This window comes from Ambystoma mexicanum, chromosome 2p (assembly GCF_040938575.1).
Source record: "Ambystoma mexicanum isolate Mex_15411 chromosome 2p, UKY_AmexF1_1, whole genome shotgun sequence".
In the NCBI taxonomy this organism is placed as follows: Eukaryota; Metazoa; Chordata; class Amphibia; order Caudata; family Ambystomatidae; genus Ambystoma; species Ambystoma mexicanum.
Window position 1 is genome coordinate 2,212,900 of NC_090923.1, and position 21,628 is coordinate 2,234,527.

At 52.3% G+C, this 21,628-nt stretch overlaps 1 protein-coding gene across 3 annotated transcripts in view; it reads left to right on the forward strand.

Annotated features, from left to right (window-relative positions):
• Positions 1–18,334: 18,334 nt before the first annotated feature.
• LOC138566124 (zinc finger protein 282-like) overlaps positions 18,335–21,628 on the forward strand; it is a 200,676-nt gene continuing 197,382 nt past the window's right edge. For all 3 annotated transcript variants that reach the window (XM_069643126.1, XM_069643125.1, XM_069643124.1), the window contains exon 1: positions 18,335–18,457. In XM_069643126.1, the coding sequence (XP_069499227.1) occupies positions 18,338–18,457 (120 nt within the window). In that variant the 5' untranslated portion in view covers positions 18,335–18,337. The remainder of the gene's footprint in view (positions 18,458–21,628) is intronic.

The following is a 21,628-nucleotide window of genomic DNA, read 5'->3' on the forward strand; positions in this document are numbered from 1 at the left end:
TCCGACACCCAGTTGGAGTATGTATCTCTCCCCCCATTCACACCCAGTTGGAGTATGTATCTCTCCCCCCCCAATCACACCCAGTTGGAGTATGTATCTCTCCACCCCCTCAATCACACCCAGTTGGAGTATGTATCTCTCCCCCCAATCACACTGCCATGTGCTTGCCCTGCCACTCACCAAGTAGCCACGAACGTTGTCCGGCTTGTCGCTCCATGTAGCGTGGTATGGTTGAGTTCCGCAGGAGCATGGAATCATGGGTTGATACGGGAAATCGGGCACAACAATGTGTGATTATCTTGTTAGCGTCACATACTATTTGGGCATTGATGGAGTGGAATTGCTTCCTGTTTCGGTAGACTACTTCATTGTGATGTGGGACAACCAATTCCACATGGGTACAGTTGATGGCCCCAATGCAACTTGGGATGCCTGCCAGTGAATAGAAGACAACTTTGGTGTTTGCAATCTCCTGGGCAGTCCGTGGTATGAATATGCTTCAGGAGGGCATCGAGTACCTGGTTCAGCGTGCATGAGAATACTGGTTGTGAGATGCCATGCATCTGCCCCACTGTATGCTGGTAGGTGCCTGTGGCCAGGAAGTGGAGCACAGTCACCACCTTCAGTAGCTGGGGATGGCAGTTCTGATGTCTATGAGGCTCACAATGTCGTCAGGTATCATGTCCACGATGCTGGTGATGGTATCCCGGTCCAGGGTGTGTATCTGCTCAGGGGTTAGGTTAAATGGACGGGCTCTGATCCTGGGGATTGGTGGCTGCCTCTGCGGTATGACTAGGTGCCGTGGTGGTGCTTGCTGCGCCTGTCTTGCCCTCCTCCTCCTCCTCCTGCGTCTCCTCTGTGCTGCCTGTTGTTGTTGCTGCTGCACTGCAATCATGTCCTCCAGCCCATGTAATGCTGCTAGTATTGGGACCATCTTGGTGTGGGAAGGGGTGTGTGAAGGGGTGTGGTGTGCTCCTTTTGTGCTGCCACAGTCTTCATTGCCTTCACCTGTGCTGATTGTGTCCACCTGTGGCAGGTGGGAACACTGCTCAGTTCTATTAACGGGTGGTTCGCGATGCCGGTATTAGCGCCATGCCGGTAAGGGGTTTTGGGGGCTTTTCCATGCCGCTATTAGCATGTCCGCTTGGCTTGTGACGGTGTGCTATTAGCGGCATGGCCTTATTTACAGGATGGAGGGTCGCGCGCCCGCGGACTAGCCGCTATTAGTGGCACCGTACTTAACGGTGCCGCTAATAGCGGTGAGCCAGGTCGTAATTGGCATGGGGATTTAACGATAACGGTATTCCCTTACAGGTAACGTTAAATCCCTACCGCACAAGGTGTAATGAGGCCCAATATATCACAACATATAACAACAATAAATTGAGCACTGTATTCAAAGACATTCAAATATTAGCAATTGTCAAGGTTCTATCACGCCCATTGCTAATTTCAAGTGATGTTAGTAGAACAAAGTGACTCCCAATAGCAGGCATTTGTTTATAGTTGCACAAAAAAGCCTCTAGGGAGGAAGTGTTGACAGAAGGGCCTCTGTTTCCAGCCTTAGATACGTAGGACTGCAAGGTGATATGTATTGGCTTCTAGTAGCATGGACGTCTAGTCGTCCAACTAAGGCTTTCCTCAGGACACCCAGAAGACGACTGGTGTTAGATGTTGTATTTTTCACAGGGAATGCTTTGTATTAGCCAGAGTATCTTACTATTTTCTCAAGACAGATGCTCCAAAAAGTTTATGGGTGATGTCTGTTTTCAGTGCATAAGATGTGCCCATGGTGACAGAAGGGTGCATCATGTTTCAACTGGATTGTTCGAAACCATATCAAGCTTCGTCTTTATTTTGAGTCAATTAAGGCTGTGTTTCCCAGGTATGTTTTATCCCTGTGGGCATGCTTGAAAAGTGCTTCTTATTACGAAACGGATTTAAAAAGCTCTCTCATCAGATGCTCCTCTGATTCGAGCGTTTTGTCTTCCGACGCGGTTGCAGTATTTCACAAGCCTACAGCCAGCTTCAAAAGACATTTTTGGTGTCCTCCATGGGCCCAGTGGCCCCCATATATAGCTCAAAGTTTCAGATCCATTTGGTCCATCTAGGACCCATGTTGCTCATATCCGTGACGTCGAACGCCCCTGGCATCTGTGCCGTCAGCATGTCTGGCAGTCTATAGGGAACCTGATCAACTACTTGGGGGCCCTGCCCCGGTGGTCCTTGTGCCTGCGCACCTTGGTCATTGTTTTGACCCGACATCACTCTGGATTACTTCTGGGTGTTGTAATCCTTGTGTCCCTACCTGGAGATGGCCGCCTTCCTTGGCGTTTACTCTATCAGTATTAGGGAAGTGTCCCTCTGCCTCTTGGGGACAGGGATGGCCGTCTCTATTAGGCACGAGCACCATCCGTTGACTAGTCCATTGTATAAGAAGCCTTCCTCTTGAAGCGCTTCCTCAGTGATGGGCCCTTCCCCCTTTCACCTCACGTGGATAAACCTCCACACTGCTTGCTGGGGCGTCGGCTGCTTCGCCGTGAGTGCTCCATGCCTTTTAGATATCACTGCCGCTGCACTGACTCCAACGTTCCACTGCAGCGGCCCGGAACACTTCTCCACCCACGTGGGGACTTCTCCACCCCCGTGGGGATGAGTGTTGATTCCACTCTGCGCCCCTGCGCCACACACGAGAGGACACCCCGCTGCTCAGCTGCCTCATCCTTAGTCAGCGGTGTCTCCCAGAAGCTGCCCACCCCGTAGCCAGTGTCAAGGCGTGGGGTAGGCCTGCGAGGGTGCGCATCAAAGAATACTTGAGAGACAGAGGTTTGGAATATACGTCTTCTTTATTCTCTTTCCAAGTAACACTGCCCCTTGCCCGGCCTCCCTCCACCTGTCACTTGCCTCCACCCTTACGCACTTCCCTTTCCCCAAACACCTCCCCCCCTTGTATCTACAGAGACGTCAATGTGACATACCCCATCTCCAGCCTCTGCTTGTTTGTGCATGTAAGAGAAAGCGTGGCAGGCCCTTGGTGATAAGGCGGTCCAGAGACACAATAGGTTTTTACACACACACGAAAATCTTGGCTTGTCTATCACTGAATCCAATATTGTCGAACCAGGTCAGATTTTCATTGCTCCATGGTCATGGTAAAATGTTATAAAAGCATACAGGCTAACCCACCAGACTTCCGGAGTTTTACTAGCCGCAATGCACTTTCAGACTTACTTTTTTTATTTGAATAATGCAGATTGCTTTTAATGCAGTTTGCCCTCATCGCATCTAGATAGAATATGAAGGTTAGCATGTGCCACACTTAGATTTCATCCTTAACTTCAGCCCTCATCGCATCTAGATAGAAATATGAATGGTAGCATGTGCTAAACTTGAATGAAACTGTGAGGGATGACAAATTCCACACCTGGATGGAATAGCGAATGATAGCGGGCATCACACCTTGACACAATTGCAAGGACAGCAATGACAACTAAATAATGCACTAACAACTTCAGCCCTCCGCATACACCTCTCAAACTCTAACAAACACAACCACAAGCCTAAATACAGCAAGCCGCACAAACTTCACTACATTGCAACAACAAAACAAACCACACATAGCATTCCCGGCTGTCGCCTAATGGCCGGGGATCTGTACCGCGTGTGAGGCGCATGCGCTGTCAGGCCTTCCTGCGAGGCATACGTGTGCCCGTTTCCTTCTTCTTCTTAATTATCAGAGGTGTGGGCGGACCCACGCAGGCGCTTCCCCATCCTAAAGGATGATGTGCACCAGACCCACCAATCAGAATTTAGCTCATATAAACTCACAACTCCTCCCACCTCCCAGTCTGCCTCACAAAATCCAACATCACACTGTTCCTTCTCCTGCCTCTCACCCCGTCACCTCCCAGCAAAGCCTTCCCACTCAGCTCAGCCACACCCAGCGCAGACAACCGAACCCTCATCAATTCTCTCTCCTCAACACACCTAAGCAGAAAATGTCCCACAGTCTCAGGCACCCCACACACCGCACAATCCTTCGACTCACGCTTCCCTACTCGAAACAGACAGTCATTCAGCGCCACATGTCCTATCCTCAACCGATTCAGCATCACCTCCTCCCCGCTCCTCAATTCCAGGCTCCCCGCATCCACCTTCACTGACACTTTCCCACGAACACCGAACATCCACCTGCCCTTCACCCCACTCTCCCACCTCTCCTGCCACGCTTCCATGACCCGTCTCACCACCACAGCATTTACCTCATCCACACTCAAAGGCAGCCTCACATCAATCGCTCCCCTTCTCATACCCTCACCCACCGCCCGATCCAACTCATAACCCAAAATGCCACTGTGACTGAGAACCCACGCCAACTCCAAATCCATTCCCCCATGCACACACCGATCAATCTTCCTCCTGATGTCCATAATCATATCCTTCCTATCACCATCCCCTGCCACAATTGCCTGCAACCCACTCAATGATTCTGAAAACATCACCACCTTCTCTAACCCCAACTCGCACACCCTATCAATCGCCAATGCAATCGCCACCAACTCAGCCGTACAAATCGACACATCATTCGTCAATCGTCCCACTTTATACTCCCCAGTGCTTTCCAGATAATACGCCATACCCACTCTCCCAGACACAGGATCCTTCGAACCATCCGTGAACACCTTTGCTTCCTTCCTTTCCTGCCACATATGCCTGACCCAAAGCTTTGATCTCACCCCGCAATCCTCTCTTCTTCGACACCACATTCGCCAACTCCAAACACACCTTTGGTGACCCACATCATCCACCTCGGCCATCTCTCCAAATCTGTACCCGTCACAGTCATCAAATCGCCCACACCCCACTGCACTCCTTTCTCCCACATGTGAAACCCAAAACTGCCCCCCTTCCTCCTCCACCGGTCCCTATAATAGTCAAACCTCCAATTATACTTCAAACATTCACGCACCGGATGAGCCACACTCTTCGCACTGCACTTCACCCACCATCTCATATTTAACGCATCCCTCCTCAACCCCAACGCCATCTCTCCCACAAGCACCTGAACCGCATTCACTGGAGAGGACCTCATCACACCCGAACACACCCTCAATGCCCTCGCCTATACCCTATCCAACCGCAACTTCTGACTCGCCGTGAAACCCACTGACACCTGGCATCCAAAATCCATCACACTCAAAATCAACCCCTTATACAACATTCGTAGACACTTCTGCTGCGCACCCCACTCTTTCCCAGTCACCGCCCGCAACAAATTCAATCTAAGTTTACGCTTATCCACCATGCCATTCACCTGCAAATTCCAATCACCCCCAAGTACCCCCAAGTACCGAAACTCTTCCACGCTTTTCACCCTCTCACCTTTCAAAACTAAGTCCAACCCTTGCTGCACTCTTTTCCTTGAGAAAACCATACTCACACTTTTATCTACAGACACCGAAAAGCCCCATTTCCCACACCACTCCTCCATACGCACTATCGCAGCTTGCAGCCGACTCTGCACCAACAACAAACTCCGCCCTCTTACCCATACCACACCATCATCTGCGAAGAAATCCACCTGACACCCAAAACCCACCAAAGCTCGAATCAACCCATCCACCTTCACATTAAACAACATCGCACTAATCACACTCCCCTGCGGCGTCCCATTCTCCATCTTCCAAACCTCAGTCAACACCCCCCTCACTCTCACCTGAAAGGTCCTGCCAGCCAGAAACACCTTAATCCACCGAAACATCCTCCCCTTCACACCCATCTCCAACAGTCTCACCAGCAACCCATTCTTCCACACCATATCATACGCCTTCTCCAAATCAAAAAAGAACGCCCCCACCATCTCCCTTCTGTCATGCCCGCGCCGCTGGCGCACGCATTGGCAACCATCATGGACTACTTGGTACTCATTTATCCTCCTAATACTCCTTGAACAACTCCTTTTCACGCCTTGGTCTTTTATTTCCATTTGCTCAACTTTGGTTCTTTCTTATTTTATTCAATTAACTACATTTACCATAATGCACCTTAATTCCTGGCTATTCTCATTCATCGTTATTGGGACCACAATTCCCAGAAGCCCTAGTGGCCAGTGCTGCTTCCACCTGCTCAGGACCAGAGAGGGAGGAGGCAGATTGTCTTCAGGTGTGCTGCTCCAGGTGCTGTCAATTAGCCTGCCTCTGAACAGGGAGGGCTGTATATAAGCAGCTGCCTGCAGGAGCACAGTGTCTTGCATCTTGAGATCTCCCTGCTCCTGTTTGCCTTGAACTGCTACTTTGTATGCTGTTCCTGTTGCTGCATTATCCTATTTTGATCCAGTGCCCTTTCCGGGCTCCCTGCCTTGCAGCCGATCTCGCTCCGCTGCCTTCTACCTACAGCCCTTGTCCTCTAGGCTCCCTGCCCTGCAGCCTGCCTCACTCCGGCTGCCTACGGTCCTTGTCCTCTGGGCTCCCAGCCCTGCAGCCTTCCTCACTCCGGCTGCCTACAGTCCTTGTCCTCTGGGCTCCCTGCCTACAGCCTGCCTTACTCCAGCTGCCTACAGCCCTTGCTTGTCCTCTGGGCTCCCTACCTTGCAGCTTGCAACCCTCTGCTGTCTCCAAGCCCTTGTCCTTTGGGCTCCCTACCTTGCAGCCTGCACCTCTTCACTGCCTATAGCCCTTGTCCTCTGGGCCCCTTTCTTGCAGCCTACTCCCTCCGCTGCCTACAGCCCTTGTCCTCTGGGCTCCCTGCCTTGCGGCTTGCTACACTCCTCTGCCTTACAGCCTGTTTTACACTTAGCTGCCTACAGCCTTGCTCCTCTGGGCTCCCTACCCTGCGGCCCTATTCTTTTGGGCTCTCTGTCTGTCGCCTCCTACTAATCTCTCTCTGTCCTGTTCTTCTGGACTCCCTGCCCTGCAGCCTACTACAGTCCTCCGCAGTCCACTTCAGTTTGCCTGCACCTAGTCCCACTCTTGACTGCAGACCTGCTTCCTACTTGGCAGCCCTTCTGTTTTCCTGACTGCTGCTCCCTTGTTCTCTTCCTTGAGTCCTCTGTACTCCACCTTAGGTTATCTACTTCAGTCTAACTGCCTTTCCTTCATTTCCTTCTGCTAGATTGCTCATTGACTTCCTTTTCGCTGGATATATCTGTTCTTGTCTTGTCATGTGTCTTATATAATCCCTTTGTACAGAGCTTGCCTGTTGGTTTCCGGCAGGCAACCTCTGCCCCTTCCCTTGTCCCGTTTTCAGTGTTACAGACACCCACTGCTGTTGTTCCCAGCCATGAGCATACAGTGTGGGCCTCTGTTATAGCAATCTGTGCAGAAGGCTGGAGTTTCCTAAGGTTCGTGGAACACTCTTTCCCATTTCAGCATACACCCCAAGAGGGAATCCAGTTTGTTTGTACCTTTGTATCGTTTGCCCCTTTTTGCTCACAGCTACAGTTTCTTACTGTTCTTTCTTGTTGAACTTCCTGCTGTGTGTGCTTATCTGCTACGTTACTTCAGCACAGCCACCCAAACCCTACCTGGGTACCATGTGCCACTCTTGACAGAGTGCCATTCCTGACACCATCACACAACACCTTCTCCACTACAGTCACCAACCCCACTAACGGATCTGCCACCGACCGATTCTTCCTGAACCCACTCTGAAAATTACTCAAACACCTATTTGACTCCAAATAAAACCCCAAACACTCAACTACCATCCGTTCCATAACCTTACACATCACAACAGTCAGCACAATCGGCCTATAAGACTTACACTCTGTCGGGATGTGCCTGTTTCCTTCTTCTTCTTCTTCTTAATTATCGAATGCGTGGGCGAACCCACGCAGGCGCTTCCCCATCCTAAAGGATGATGTGCACCACCCCCACAAATCAACACATAGGCCACACTTCCACACAAAACACCAGCTACCCAACCACAAACAACCACACACCCCAATCCAACACCATCAGCCACCCCACCGCAAACACACACCCCCCACCACTCAAAACACCACCTAGCGAGCCCCGGAGACCAGCGCGCAGACCCGCGAGACCCCGGCCCGTACGCCTACACATGCGCTTCAGGCGAGGCACGGCGCACCGCGACCAACCCGAGCAACACCCACACTTCCACACGAACCTCCAGCCACCAAACCACAAACAGCCACTACCCCCAATTCAACACCACCAGCCACCCTACCGCAAACAACCACACCCCACCAATCCACACCAACAGCTACCCTACCGCAAACAAATGCCCCCCACCAACTCACACCCCGTCCCCAGCTCCAACTACCCGCCACTTCCAAACGCACCGCCATCCGCGCAACACCTGCCTGTTTCCTTCTTCTTCTTAATTATCGGAGGCATGAGCGGACCCACGCAGGCGCTTCCCCATCCTATAGGATGATGTGCAACGTACCCACTAATTATTATTTAGCTCCATTTAAACTCACAACTCCTCCCACCTCCCCGTCTGCCTCACAAAATCCAACATCACACTACTCCTCCTCCTGCCTCTCTCCCCATCACCTCCCAGCAAAGCCCTTCCGCTCAGCTCAGCCACACCCAAAGCAGTCAACCGAACCCTCATCAATTCTCTCTCTGCAACATGTCTCTCACACCTAATCAAAAAATGTCCCACCGTTTCAGGCACCCCACACACCACACAGTCCCTTGATTCACGCTTCCCTATTCGAAATAGACAGTCATTCAGCCCCACATGACCTATCCTCAACCGATTCAGCATCACCTCCTCCCCCCTCCTCTATTCTGAACTCCCTGCATCCACCTTCACCGACACTTTCCCACGAACACCGAACATCCACCTGCCCTTCACCCCGCTCACCCACCTCTCCTGCCACTCATCCAGGACCCGTCTCACCATCACAGCCTTCACCTCATCCACACTCAAAGGCAACCTCACATCAATCGCTCCCCTCCTCATACCCTCACCCGCCGCCAGATCCACCAACTAATTTCCCAAAATGCCACTGTGACTGGGAACCCACGCCAACTCCAAATCCATACCCCCGCGCACACACCGATCAATCTTCATCCTAATGTCCAAAATCACATCCTTCCTATCACCATCCCCTGCCACAATCGCCTCCAACCCACTCAATGAATCCGAGAACACGACCACTTTCTCATACCCCAACTCACACACCCTATCAATCACCAATGCAATCGCCACCAACTCAGCCGTACAAATAGACACATCATTCGTCAGTCGTCCTATTTTATACTCCCCAATGCTTTCTAGATAATACGCCATTCCCACTCTCTCAGACACAGGATCCTTTGAACCATCCGTAAACACCTTGTATCCTTCCTTTCCTGCCACATACTCCTGACCCAAAGCTTTGATCTCACCCCGCATACCTCTCTTCTTCGACACCACATTCGCCAACTCCAAACACACCTTTGGCGATCTCATCATCCACCTCGGCCTTCTCTCCAAATCCGTATCTGTCACAATCATCAAATCACCCACACCCCACTGCACTCCCTTCTCCCACATGTGAAACCCAAAAGTGCCCCCCTTCCTCCTCCACCGATCCCTGTAATAGTCAAACCTCCAATTATACTTCAAACATTCACGCACCGGATGAGCCACACTCTTCGCACTGCACTTCACCCACCATCTCATATTTAACGCATCCCTCCTCAACCCCAATGGCATCTCTCCCACAAGCACCTGGACCGCATTCACTGGAGAGGACCTCATCACACCCGAACACACCCTCAATGCCCTCGCCTGTACCCTATCTAACCGCAACTTCTGACTCGACGTATAACCCACTGACACCCAAAATCCATCACACTCAAAATCAACCCCTTATACAACATTCGTAAACACTTCTGTTGCGCACCCCATTCTTTCCCAGTCACCGCCCGTAACAAATTCAGCCTGCGTTTACACTTATCCACCACACCATCCACTTGCACATTCCAATTCAACTTTCTATCCAGAATCACCCCCAAGTACCGAAACTCTTCACGCTCTTCACCCTCACACCTTTCAAAACCAAATTCAACTCCTGCTGCACTCTTTTCCTTGAGAACACCATACTCACACTTTTATCCACAGACACCGAGAAGCCCCATTTCCCACACCACTCCTCCATGCGTACTATCGCAGCTTGCAACCGTCTCTGTACCAACAACAAACTCCGCCCTCTTACCCAGACCACACCATCATCCGCGAAGATTTCACCTGACACCCAATTCCCGCCAAAGCCTGAATCAACCCATCCACCATCGCATTAAACAGCATTGCACTAATCACACTTCCCTGCGGCGTCCCATTCTCCATCATCCAAACTTCAGACAGCACCCCCCTCACTCTCACCTGAAAGGTCCTATCTGCCAAAAATGCCTTGATCCACCGAAACATTCTTCCCTTCACACCCATCTCCAACAGTCTCACTAACAACCCTTCCTTCCACACAATATCATACGCCTTCTCCAAATCCAAAAAGAACGCTCCCACCAACTCTCCATCACATAATGCCTCCTCCACCCCAGTCACTAATCTCACTAATGGATCAGCCACCGACCGATTCCTCCTGAACCCACTCTGAAAGTCACTGAAACACCCATTCGACTCCAAATAAAACCCCAATCGCTCAACCACCATCCGTTCCATAACCTTACACAGCACAACAGTCAACGCAATTGGCCTATACGACTTACACTCTGTAGGAACCTTGCCACCCTTCAAAATCGCCACTACAATCGCTCTTTTCCACAACTTCGGCAAAACTCCACTCTTCCTGCCTGTTTCCCGTTTGGCGCATGGCTAAGAGGGCACGCCCGAGGCGCATGCGTTGTAAGGCCTTCCTTCGAGGCGTGTGCGTTGTGAATGTTTCCCGTTTGGTGCATGCGCTAAGAGGGCACGCCCGAGGCACAGCGTTGTAAGGCCTTCCTTCGAGGCGTGTGCGTTGTGAATGTTTACTGTTTGGCGCATGTACTAAGAGGGCACGCCCGAGGCGCATGCGTTGTAAGGCCTTCGTAGGAGGCGTGTGCGTTGTGAATGTTTACTGTTTGGCGCATGCGCTAAGGGGGCACGCCCGAGGCGCATGCGTTGTAAGGCCTTCCTACGAGGCGTGTGCGTTGTGAAAGCTTACTGTTTGACGCACGCGCTAAGAGGGCACGCCCGAGGCGCATGCGTTGTAAGGCCTTCGTAGGAGGCGTGTGCGTTGTGAATGTTTACTGTTTGGCGCATGCGCTAAGAGGGCACGCCCGAGGCGCATGCATTGTAGGGCCTTCCTTCGAGGCGTGTGCGTTGTGAATGTTTACTGTTTGGCGCATGCGCTAAGAGGGCACGCCCGAGGCGCATGCGTTGTAAGGCCTTCGTAGAAGGCGTGTGCGTTGTGAATGTTTACTGTTTGGCGCATGCGCTAAGGGGGCACGCCCGAGGCGTATGCGTTGTAAGGCCTTCCTACGAGGCGTTTGCGTTGTGAAATCTTACTGTTTGGCGCATGCGTTGTAGGGCCTTCTGTTAAAAGGCGAATACTGTGCCGTTTAGTGGTGAACAACTTGTTTATTTAAGTCTGCTACAAGCGACAGCAGGCACCACCTGGAAAGGCAGTACCTAACTGCTTATTTCAGAACTAAACACAGAACTCCTCAAACCATAACACTCTAAGAATACACTTGCCTTAAATGGAACTTTAAGTATAATACATGAACAGAATGCAGTGATTGGTCTGAATCCACATTCAGAACTATATTTCCATATTGATCATTGGTAAATACAACCTACTAAAATAACACATAAATCAGTAGACTCAACACACCTTCCCCCTTTCAATAACATCAAGTTACTCTAGCACATAATCTCGCAACCAAAAAGGTTTACCTCTCCTTCTTTCCATACTGGTACTGGCACCTGTATCTTGCTGAACACTCTTACTTACTCCTCCAGCTTCATACACTAACTCATTGTCCTTTCCATCACTATTTTCTCCATCCTCTACTGCTTGACCATTATTATTACATTTCACCAATTTTGACATGGACCAGCATTCCCCACCTTCCATTATGACCACATTCCCTCTTACTACCGCTATTTTCTTAGGCCCAATAAATTTGCTCTCGATGCATTTAGGGGACAACCTGGGGTTTTTTACATACACGAGTTCACCCTCTCTCCATACCAAACTCTTGGATTTCTTTTCGGTGTCAAACCTTTCTTTGTATGCATCTTGGGCCTCTCTAATAAGTGTCACAATTTTATTCCTATCGACATTCACACTCTTGGCCAAATCCAGCCACCCTGGACAGAGTTTAGTACCTGGCTGCCTGCCCTTGAGAGACATAAAAGGTGAGACTTTAGTGACAGTGTGGGGCGTTGTGCAGTAGTTCCAAACCATTTCCCTCAACACTTTCTGCCAATCCAACTCTGCCGCCATTGCCAACTGTAAGCCTCCCTTTACAAATCTGTTTGCCCTCTCCACCAGCCCATTAACCCTGGGTTGATAGAGTGCTGTTCTGTAGTGCCTTATACCAAACTTTTTGAAAAACTCCACCATCTTGTCAGAACAAAATTGGACACCATTATCTGAAATCAATTCCGTGGGAAAGCCTTCCCTGTAAAATGTTTCTTCAAAAAATGATATCATTTGGGCCGTCGTTGCTTCACCAATGGCCTTCCATTATATCCATTTTGAGTGATAATCTACTAATACTATTAAGTATTTGAGATTCTCCCCCAAATTTTGTAGTGGGCCCATCAGATCCACAGCCACCTTTTTCCAAGGTTCACCCGGAACACTAACAGGTCTAATGGGTGCTTCCCTAACCACCTTACTTTTATCACTCTTCTCGCACTCTCTGCAGTTCTTCACGCACCTCTCTACTTCACTGTCCACTGCCGGCCACCAATAGAATTCCCTGATGTATCTTTTGGTTCCTCCCATCCCTAAATGGCCTTGGTGAGCTATACTCACTAGTTTGGATCTGACATTGCTGGGTGGAATCACTCTGGTACCCTTCCTGAGCTTTAGACCATCTTCTGATAAATTCAGCTCATCCTTTATGCAGTAAAAGCAGTCAAACTGTTTTTCTACAATGTTTTTGTGAGGCCACCCTGTCTTAGTCCACACCTTGACTTGATTCAATACGAGATCCTCACTATCAGCAATCTCCCACTCATCCCTACTTATGGCCTTGTATTCGACCTCAGAAATACTAACGCCCTGCTCTGAGAATGCTTCTTCTGAATCTTTGCCCTCTACCGGTAACCTAGACAAACAGTCCGCTACTACATTGTCTCTACCTGCTATGTACACTATTTTGAAGTCATAGGTTAGGAGTTCAACCATCCATCTAGAAATTCTGGGTGATCCTTTGGCCCACTCTACACTGCCTAGTAATTGGACTAAAGGCTTGTGGTCAGTTTTTACCATAAAAGTTTGACCCCATAGATAGATTTTGAAATGTGCTACAGCCCACGAGACCGCCAATGCCTCCCTCTCAATCACTGAGTAGTTTTCTTCTGCTCCCCTCAATGGCCTTGAGGCAAACGCAATTATATGTTCAGTCTTACCCGAGTCCACCTGAGACAGAGCTGCACCTAGACCCATATTGCTTGCATCAACTGACAAAACAGTTTTTCTTCCCGACACAAACCCTCCCAAGGAGGGTGCTTGCACTATGCATTCTTTTATTTTCCTAAAAGCTTCATGGCATTCACTCGACCACACAAACTTCACATTCTTTTTCAATAACTCTCTTAACGGGGTGGAGATGGTGGCAAAGCCATTTACAAATTTGTGGTAGTACTCTGCCAGCCCCATGAAGGAACGCAACTGATCTTTGTCACGTGGCTGGGGAGCACCGCTGATGCTATCAATAAGGGACTTTTTCGGAGCAATACCATCGCCAGAAATTCTATGACCTAAATAATCTACCTCTCTAACCGCAATCTTGCATTTTTTTCTTTGCACAGTCAAACCAGATTCTTTGAGTCTGACAAGGACAGCCCTCAAAATCTCATTATGTTCTTCTTCATTCTCGGCAAACACTAATATGTCATCCTGAAACACTGTTACTTTGCTTAGCCCTCTAAGCACTTCCTCCATCACACTTTGAAAAACAGAAGCAGCAGAGGCTAACCCAAAAGGCATGCGATTATATTTGAACACCCCTTCGGGAGTAATGAATGCTGTGAGATGCTGGCAACTTTTGGACAAAGGAACCTGATGATATGCCGCTGACAAGTCAATGATGGAAAATACCTTCGGTTCTCCCAGGGTGGAAAGAGTCTCCGATATGTTAGGCAGAGGATGTCTCTCTACAACAATGTTCCGATTTAGACTCCGTAAATCTACACACAGCCTCAGGTTTCCATTTGCCTTGGCTACTAGTACAACCGGCGATAACCATTCTGTTGCTGTCATTGGTTCAATTACTCCTTTGTCCACCAAGTCATTTAACTCCTCCCGAAGCTTACTTCTCATCTTTAATGGCACTTGTCTAACTTTGTGTATCACTGGTTGCGCATCATTTTTTAATTTGATATGATGTTCAAAATTTCTAAGTTTCCCTAATTTCTCAGAAAACACTTCAGGGAACTCCTTGGTCCAGAGGTCGTCTTCTACTTCCACAATAGAAATTGGCTGGGGGGCATTTGCCTGAATTCTTACGCCCAAACTCTTTTGTTCTTCCCATCCTAATAAAGAAGCTCCCTTGTTCGCTACCAAAATATTGGCCTGACATTCTTTTCCTTTGTAACTGACAGATGCCGAAAATTCCCCCAAGATTTCTATCGTAGATTCTCCATATCCACATGCTCTAACCTTTGTGGGTTTAATTGACCCTTCGCCCTTCTTCAATATGTTAACCAAAGTATCCCTCGAGATTATGGTCCAAGGAGAACAAGTGTCTACTTTCATGACTAAACCTCGCCCATCAATCAGAAAAGTGTCTGCTGGACCTTTAGCCTCTCCTGAGATGGCTGAAATTTCAAAAACAAACTTGGCACTTGGTTCCTGGGTGACTGATACTTCTTGAATATTGTAATTTCTCCTGACCGATTCTTCAATGTTGGACCTGTTCTCTACTCTGGGTTCGAGGAAGTTTATGAGGGTAGCTTTAGATACATTTGCAAAGTGTCCTCTATTCTTGCACTTAAAGCATTTGGCGAATTTGGCAGGGCACGACGGAAAGTTTGCACCATGTCTGGGGTTGCCACATCTGGTACATGCATTTCTCGCAGTCCAATTCCCTTTCTTTCCACTGGAAATATTTGATCTTTTCTTTTGGTCTATTGTACAGACTGACAGACTGACATGGTAGTCGGATTTTGTTTGTCACCCTTTAACTCCTTAACATACAATGATGTCTGTTCAATGCTCCTGGCTAATTCGAGCGCGTCATCCAGTTTCATGTCCTTGGCCAGTAGTTTCTCTTGGATCCTTGCGTTATTGGTGCACCTGAGTAACTGATCCCTGATTAGAGAATCAGTCAGGTGCTCAAATTCACATGAGTAACTTAATGACCTTAAGCAGGCCACATATGATTCAACCGACTCAGACTGTTTCTTGTACTCACTGGAAGAATTTATGTCTTTCACAGCTGACATTTTTCCTGGGCTCAAAGTGGTCCTGTAGTTTTTTGAGAGCCAATGCATATTCATCAGCATCACCCGCCTCCAACATGTGGTCTCCAGTCAGCCCATCGAAGATCCTGCGTCCTTCTGTGCCCAAATTGTGAACCAACAGAGCCTTTTTGCGAGCTGGCGAAAATCTGTCACCGCCCATTGCCACCAAGTAATTCTCAAATGTGTCCTTCCACTTGTCCCACCTGAGAAGAGGACGGCCAGGTTCATTGAGGAACGAAGTGGGTGGAGGAATTGATGCTGCCATGGTGAGGAAACGTTTTGCAGCTATGTGTGTGTATGAAGTGGCAGAGGTGGCAGTGAGAACGGTGAGTCTTCAACTAATTGGGTTGGTGCAAAGAACCCAATAGTTAACTCTGTTCACTAAATGAATATTTCCTTAGATGTACAGGCTCCTTTGTTCACTGTGTAAACACTTTTTTTCCTTCCTAATTGCACGTTCTGGAACGATTGCAATTTCAGTGTTCTTTTCCTCTTTTTTTTTTTTTTAGTGTCGTGCTAGGACCCAGATGAGAGCCGCGTGCTAGCACGTGGGCGGCAATGGGCGGAGCAAGCGCACTAACAGCTGTGAGTGGCTCGTTCGCAGCTCGCGAGCCTGCTCTGCTGCTTGTCCTCGCGGCCCCCCCCCCAATCTTGCCACTTGCCTGATCGGGCTTCCTCCTCAAAGCGCTCCCTCCGCGTCTCACCGCAAACACAGGCGGTGAAGGAGTCTGGGCTCTGCCTGCCGTGCACGGCTCCCTCGCGGCTCTCCTCTCCACCATGCAAGCGGACTTCCCTGACTGTCTCCTTCGCCCTCGATCTGCCTCGCCTGCTGTCGCTTGGTGCGGCGGAGACAGCGGAGACACAGTGCCAGCCCCCGGCCGAACACAGAGATGAAGCAGCTGGACACAGAGATGAATCAGCTGGGCTGGCGTCAGAGACCGTGACACAAATCCACGTCGACAATGTTAAAAGGCGAATACTGTGCTGTTTAGTGGTTAACAACTTGTTTATTTAAGTCTGCTACAAGCGACAGCAGGCACCACCTGGAGAGGCAGTACCCAACTGCTTATTTCAGAACTAAACACAGAACTCCACAAACCATAACACTCTAAGAATACACTTGCCTTAAATGGAACTTTAAGTATAATACATGAACAGAATGCAGTGATTGGTCTGAATCCTCATTCAGAACTATATTTCCATATTGATCATTGGTAAATACAACCTACTAAAATAACACATAAATCAGTAGACTCAACACCTACTGTTGGACCCAAGCTTAGTCCGCGTCTGTTACTGTTTGGACCCAAGCTTAGTCCGCGTCGCATCTAGATAGAAATATGATGGTTAACATATGCCACACTCAGATGGAATTCCCAAGCTTAGCCCGCGTCGCATCTAGATAGAAATATGATGGTTAGCATATGCCACACTCGGATGGAATTTCAGGAATGGGACCGTTAGCATATGTGACTCTTAGCATGCACCACACTTAGAATTATGAACCCTAGCTTGCGTCGCATCTAGATAGAAATGTGATTGTTAGCATGTACCGGACCTAGATGGAATCCCACAATTGCAAGGACAGCAATGCCAACTAACCAACCAACTAACAATTCCATCCCTCTGCAGACACCTCTCAAACTATAACCAAACACAACCACAAGCCTTAAACGCAGCAATCCGCACAAACATCACAACAATGCAACAACAAAACAAACCACACATAGCCTTGCACAACAGCACACGACGACTACGGACCATAAAACACCCCAAGCCCGGCCGACGGAACCACCGGGCTGAGGCTGCCAACAGCACATCACTGCTCTCTTGCACTTTTCCAGCTTATTCCTACTAACCCACCCCCTCTCCTCCCCTTTTCAGAGCCGCCAGAGCGCCAGGGGACCACTTCGGTGGTGATAGTGCGCGGTACAAATGACCTTTAACATTAATATTAACCTTCCTACGAGGCGAGGCGTGTGCGTTGTGAATGTTTACTGTTTGGCGCATGCGCTAAGAGGGCACGTCCGAGGCGCATGCGTTGTAAGGCCTTCCTACGAGGCGTGTGCGTTGTGAATGTTTACTGTTTGGCGCATGCGCTAAGAGGGCACGTCCGAGGCGCATGCGTTGTAAGGCCTTCGTAGGAGGCGTGCGCGTTGTGAATGTTTACTGTTTGGCGCATGCGCTAAGAGGGCACGTCCGAGGCGCATGCGTTGTAAGGCCTTCCTACGAGGCGTGTGCGTTGTGAATGTTTACTGTTTGGCGCATGCGCTAAGAGGGCACGTCCGAGGCGCATGCGTTGTAAGGCCTTCGTAGGAGGCGTGCGCGTTGTGAATGTTTACTGTTTGGCGCATGCGCTAAGAGGGCACGCCCGAGGGGCATGCGTTGTAAGGCCTTCGTAGGAGGCGTGCGCGTTGTGAATGTTTACTGTTTGGCGCATGCGCTAAGAGGGCCACGCTCGAGGCGCATGCGTTGTAAGGCCTTCCTGCGAGGCGTGTGCCCTGTGATTGCTGTGGCGCATGCGCTAAGAGGGCCACGCTCGAGGCGCATGCGTTGTAGGTCCTTCCTTCGAGGCGTGTGCGTTGTGAATGTTTACTGTTTGGCGCATGCGTTAAGACGGCACGCCCGAAGCGCATGCGTTGTAAGGCCTTCCTGCGAGGCGTGTGCCTGTGATTGCTGTGGCGCATGCGCTGTGAGGGTTTCCTTGGCTAAGGTACCCACCGGCGATGGTGTAATGAGCATGCGCGAAGCAGTGTCCGAGAAGCGTGCACGCACCTCTGCGCCGTCTAGAAGAGCTCTCACGAGCGGACCCGCGCCGCACCCCCGCAGAGCTATGTCCCGGCTGCACCACGAGGAGGAGGTGAGCCAGTGGGCCCTTGCAGGGGTGGGTGAGCATGGGGAGTTCCCCCAGCCTTGGAGGGGCCTGACAGTGATTCCATGAGGGGTGCAGAGTGGAGAGCTGCCATGCAGGGGGTCCCTGAGGAGCTGCCATGCAGGGGGTCCCTGAGGTGGGCGAGCATGAGGAGCTGCCATGCAGGGGGTCCCTGAGGAGCTGCCATGCAGGGGGTCCCTGAGGTGGGCGAGCATGAGGAGCTGCCATGCAGGGGGTCCCTGAGGAGCTGCCATGCAGGGGGTCCCTGAGGAAGAGGAGCACTAGGAGCTGCCATGCAGGGGGTTCCTGAGGAAGAGGAGCATGAGGAGCTGCCATGCAGGGGATCCCTGAGGTGGGAGAGCATGAGGAGCTGCCATGCAGGGGGTCCCTGAGGGGGGAGAGCATGAGGAGCTGCCATGCAGGGGGTCCCTGAGGAGCTGCCATGCAGGGGGTCCCTGAGGAGCTGCCATGCAGGGGGTCCCTGAGGTGGGCGAGCATGAGGAGCTGCCATGCAGGGGGTCCCTGAGGAGCTGCCATGCAGGGGGTCCCTGAGGTGGGCGAGCATGAGGAGCTGCCATGCAGGGGGTCCCTGAGGAGCTGCCATGCAGGGGGTCCCTGAGGTGGGCGAGCATGAGGAGCTGCCATGCAGGGGGTCCCTGAGGAGCTGCCATGCAGGGGGTCCCTGAGGTGGGCGAGCATGAGGAGCTGCCATGCAGGGGGTCCCTGAGGAGCTGCCATGCAGGGGGTCCCTGAGGAAGAGGAGCACTAGGAGCTGCCATGCAGGGGGTTCCTGAGGAAGAGGAGCATGAGGAGCTGCCATGCAGGGGATCCCTGAGGTGGGAGAGCATGAGGAGCTGCCATGCAGGGGGTCCCTGAGGGGGGAGAGCATGAGGAGCTGCCATGCAGGGGGTCCCTGAGGAGCTGCCATGCAGGGGGTCCCTGAGGTGGGCGAGCATGAGGAGCTGCCATGCAGGGGGTCCCTGAGGAGCTGCCATGCAGGGGGTCCCTGAGGTGGGCGAGCATGAGGAGCTGCCATGCAGGGGGTCCCTGAGGAGCTGCCATGCAGGGGGTCCCTGAGGAAGAGGAGCACTAGGAGCTGCCATGCAGGGGGTTCCTGAGGAAGAGGAGCATGAGGAGCTGCCATGCAGGGGATCCCTGAGGTGGGAGAGCATGAGGAGCTGCCATGCAGGGGGTCCCTGAGGGGGGAGAGCATGAGGAGCTGCCATGCAGGGGGTCCCTGAGGAGCTGCCATGCAGGGGGTCCCTGAGGAGCTGCCATGCAGGGGGTCCCTGAGGTGGGAGAGCATGAGGAGCTGCCATGCAGGGGGTCCCTGAGGAGCTGCCATGCAGGGGGTCCCTGAGGAAGAGGAGCATGAGGAGCTGCCATGCAGGGGGTCCCTGAGGAGCTGCCATGCAGGGGGTCCCTGAGGTGGGCGAGCATGAGGAGCTGCCATGCAGGGGGTCCCTGAGGAGCTGCCATGCAGGGGGTCCCTGAGGTGGGCGAGCATGAGGAGCTGCCATGCAGGGGGTCCCTGAGGAGCTGCCATGCAGGGGGTCCCTGAGGTGGGAGAGCATGAGGAGCTGCCATGCAGGGGGTCCCTGAGGAGCTGCCATGCAGGGGGTCCCTGAGGAAGAGGAGCACTAGGAGCTGCCATGCAGGGGGTCCCTGAGGAAGAGGAGCATGAGGAGCTGCCATGCAGGGGGTCCCCGAGGAGCTGCCATGCAGGGTGTCCCTGAGGAGCTGCCATGCAGGGGGTCCCTGAGGTGGGCGAGCATGAGGAGCTGCCATGCAGGGGGTCCCTGAGGAGCTGCCATGCAGGGGGTCCCTGAGGAAGAGGAGCATGAGGAGCTGCCATGCAGGGGGTCCCTGAGGAGCTGCCATGCAGGGGGTCCCTGAGGTGGGCGAGCATGAGGAGCTGCCATGCAGGGGGTCCCTGAGGAGCTGCCATGCAGGGGGTCCCTGAGGTGGGCGAGCATGAGGAGCTGCCATGCAGGGGGTCCCTGAGGAGCTGCCATGCAGGGGGTCCCTGAGGTGGGAGAGCATGAGGAGCTGCCATGCAGGGGGTCCCTGAGGAGCTGCCATGCAGGGGGTCCCTGAGGAAGAGGAGCACTAGGAGCTGCCATGCAGGGGGTCCCTGAGGAAGAGGAGCATGAGGAGCTGCCATGCAGGGGGTCCCTGAGGAGCTGCCATGCAGGGTGTCCCTGAGGAGCTGCCATGCAGGGGGTCCCTGAGGTGGGCGAGCATGAGGAGCTGCCATGCAGGGGGTCCCTGAGGAGCTGCCATGCAGGGGGTCCCTGAGGTGGGCGAGCATGAGGAGCTGCCATGCAGGGGGTCCCTGAGGAGCTGACATGCAGGGGGTCCCTGAGGAAGAGGAGCATGAGGAGCTGCCATGCAGGGGGTCCCTGAGGTGGGAGAGCATGAGGAGCTGCCATGCAGGGGGTCCCTGAGGAGCTGCCATGCAGGGGGTCCCTGAGGTGGGCGAGCATGAGGAGCTGCCATGCAGGGGGTCCCTGAGGAGCTGCCATGCAGGGGGTCCCTGAGGTGGGCGAGCATGAGGAGCTGCCATGCAGGGGGTCCCTGAGGAGCTGCCATGCAGGGGGTCCCTGAGGTGGGAGAGCATGAGGAGCTGCCATGCAGGGGGTCCCTGAGGAGCTGCCATGCAGGGGGTCCCTGAGGTGGGCGAGCATGAGGAGCTGCCATGCAGGGGGTCCCTGAGGAGCTGCCATGCAGGGGGTCCCTGAGGAAGAGGAGCATGAGGAGCTGCCATGCAGGGGGTCCCTGAGGTGGGAGAGCATGAGGAGCTGCCATGCAGGGGGTCCCTGAGGAGCTGCCATGCAGGGGGTCCCTGAGGTGGGCGAGCATGAGGAGCTGCCATGCAGGGGGTCCCTGAGGAGCTGCCATGCAGGGGGTCCCTGAGGTGGGCGAGCATGAGGAGCTGCCATGCAGGGGGTCCCTGAGGAGCTGCCATGCAGGGGGTCCCTGAGGTGGGAGAGCATGAGGAGCTGCCATGCAGGGGGTCCCTGAGGAGCTGCCATGCAGGGGGTCCCTGAGGAAGAGGAGCATGAGGAGCTGCCATGCAGGGGGTCCCTGAGGAGCTGCCATGCAGGGGGTCCCTGAGGTGGGTGAGCATGAGGAGCTGCCATGCAGGGGGTCCCTGAG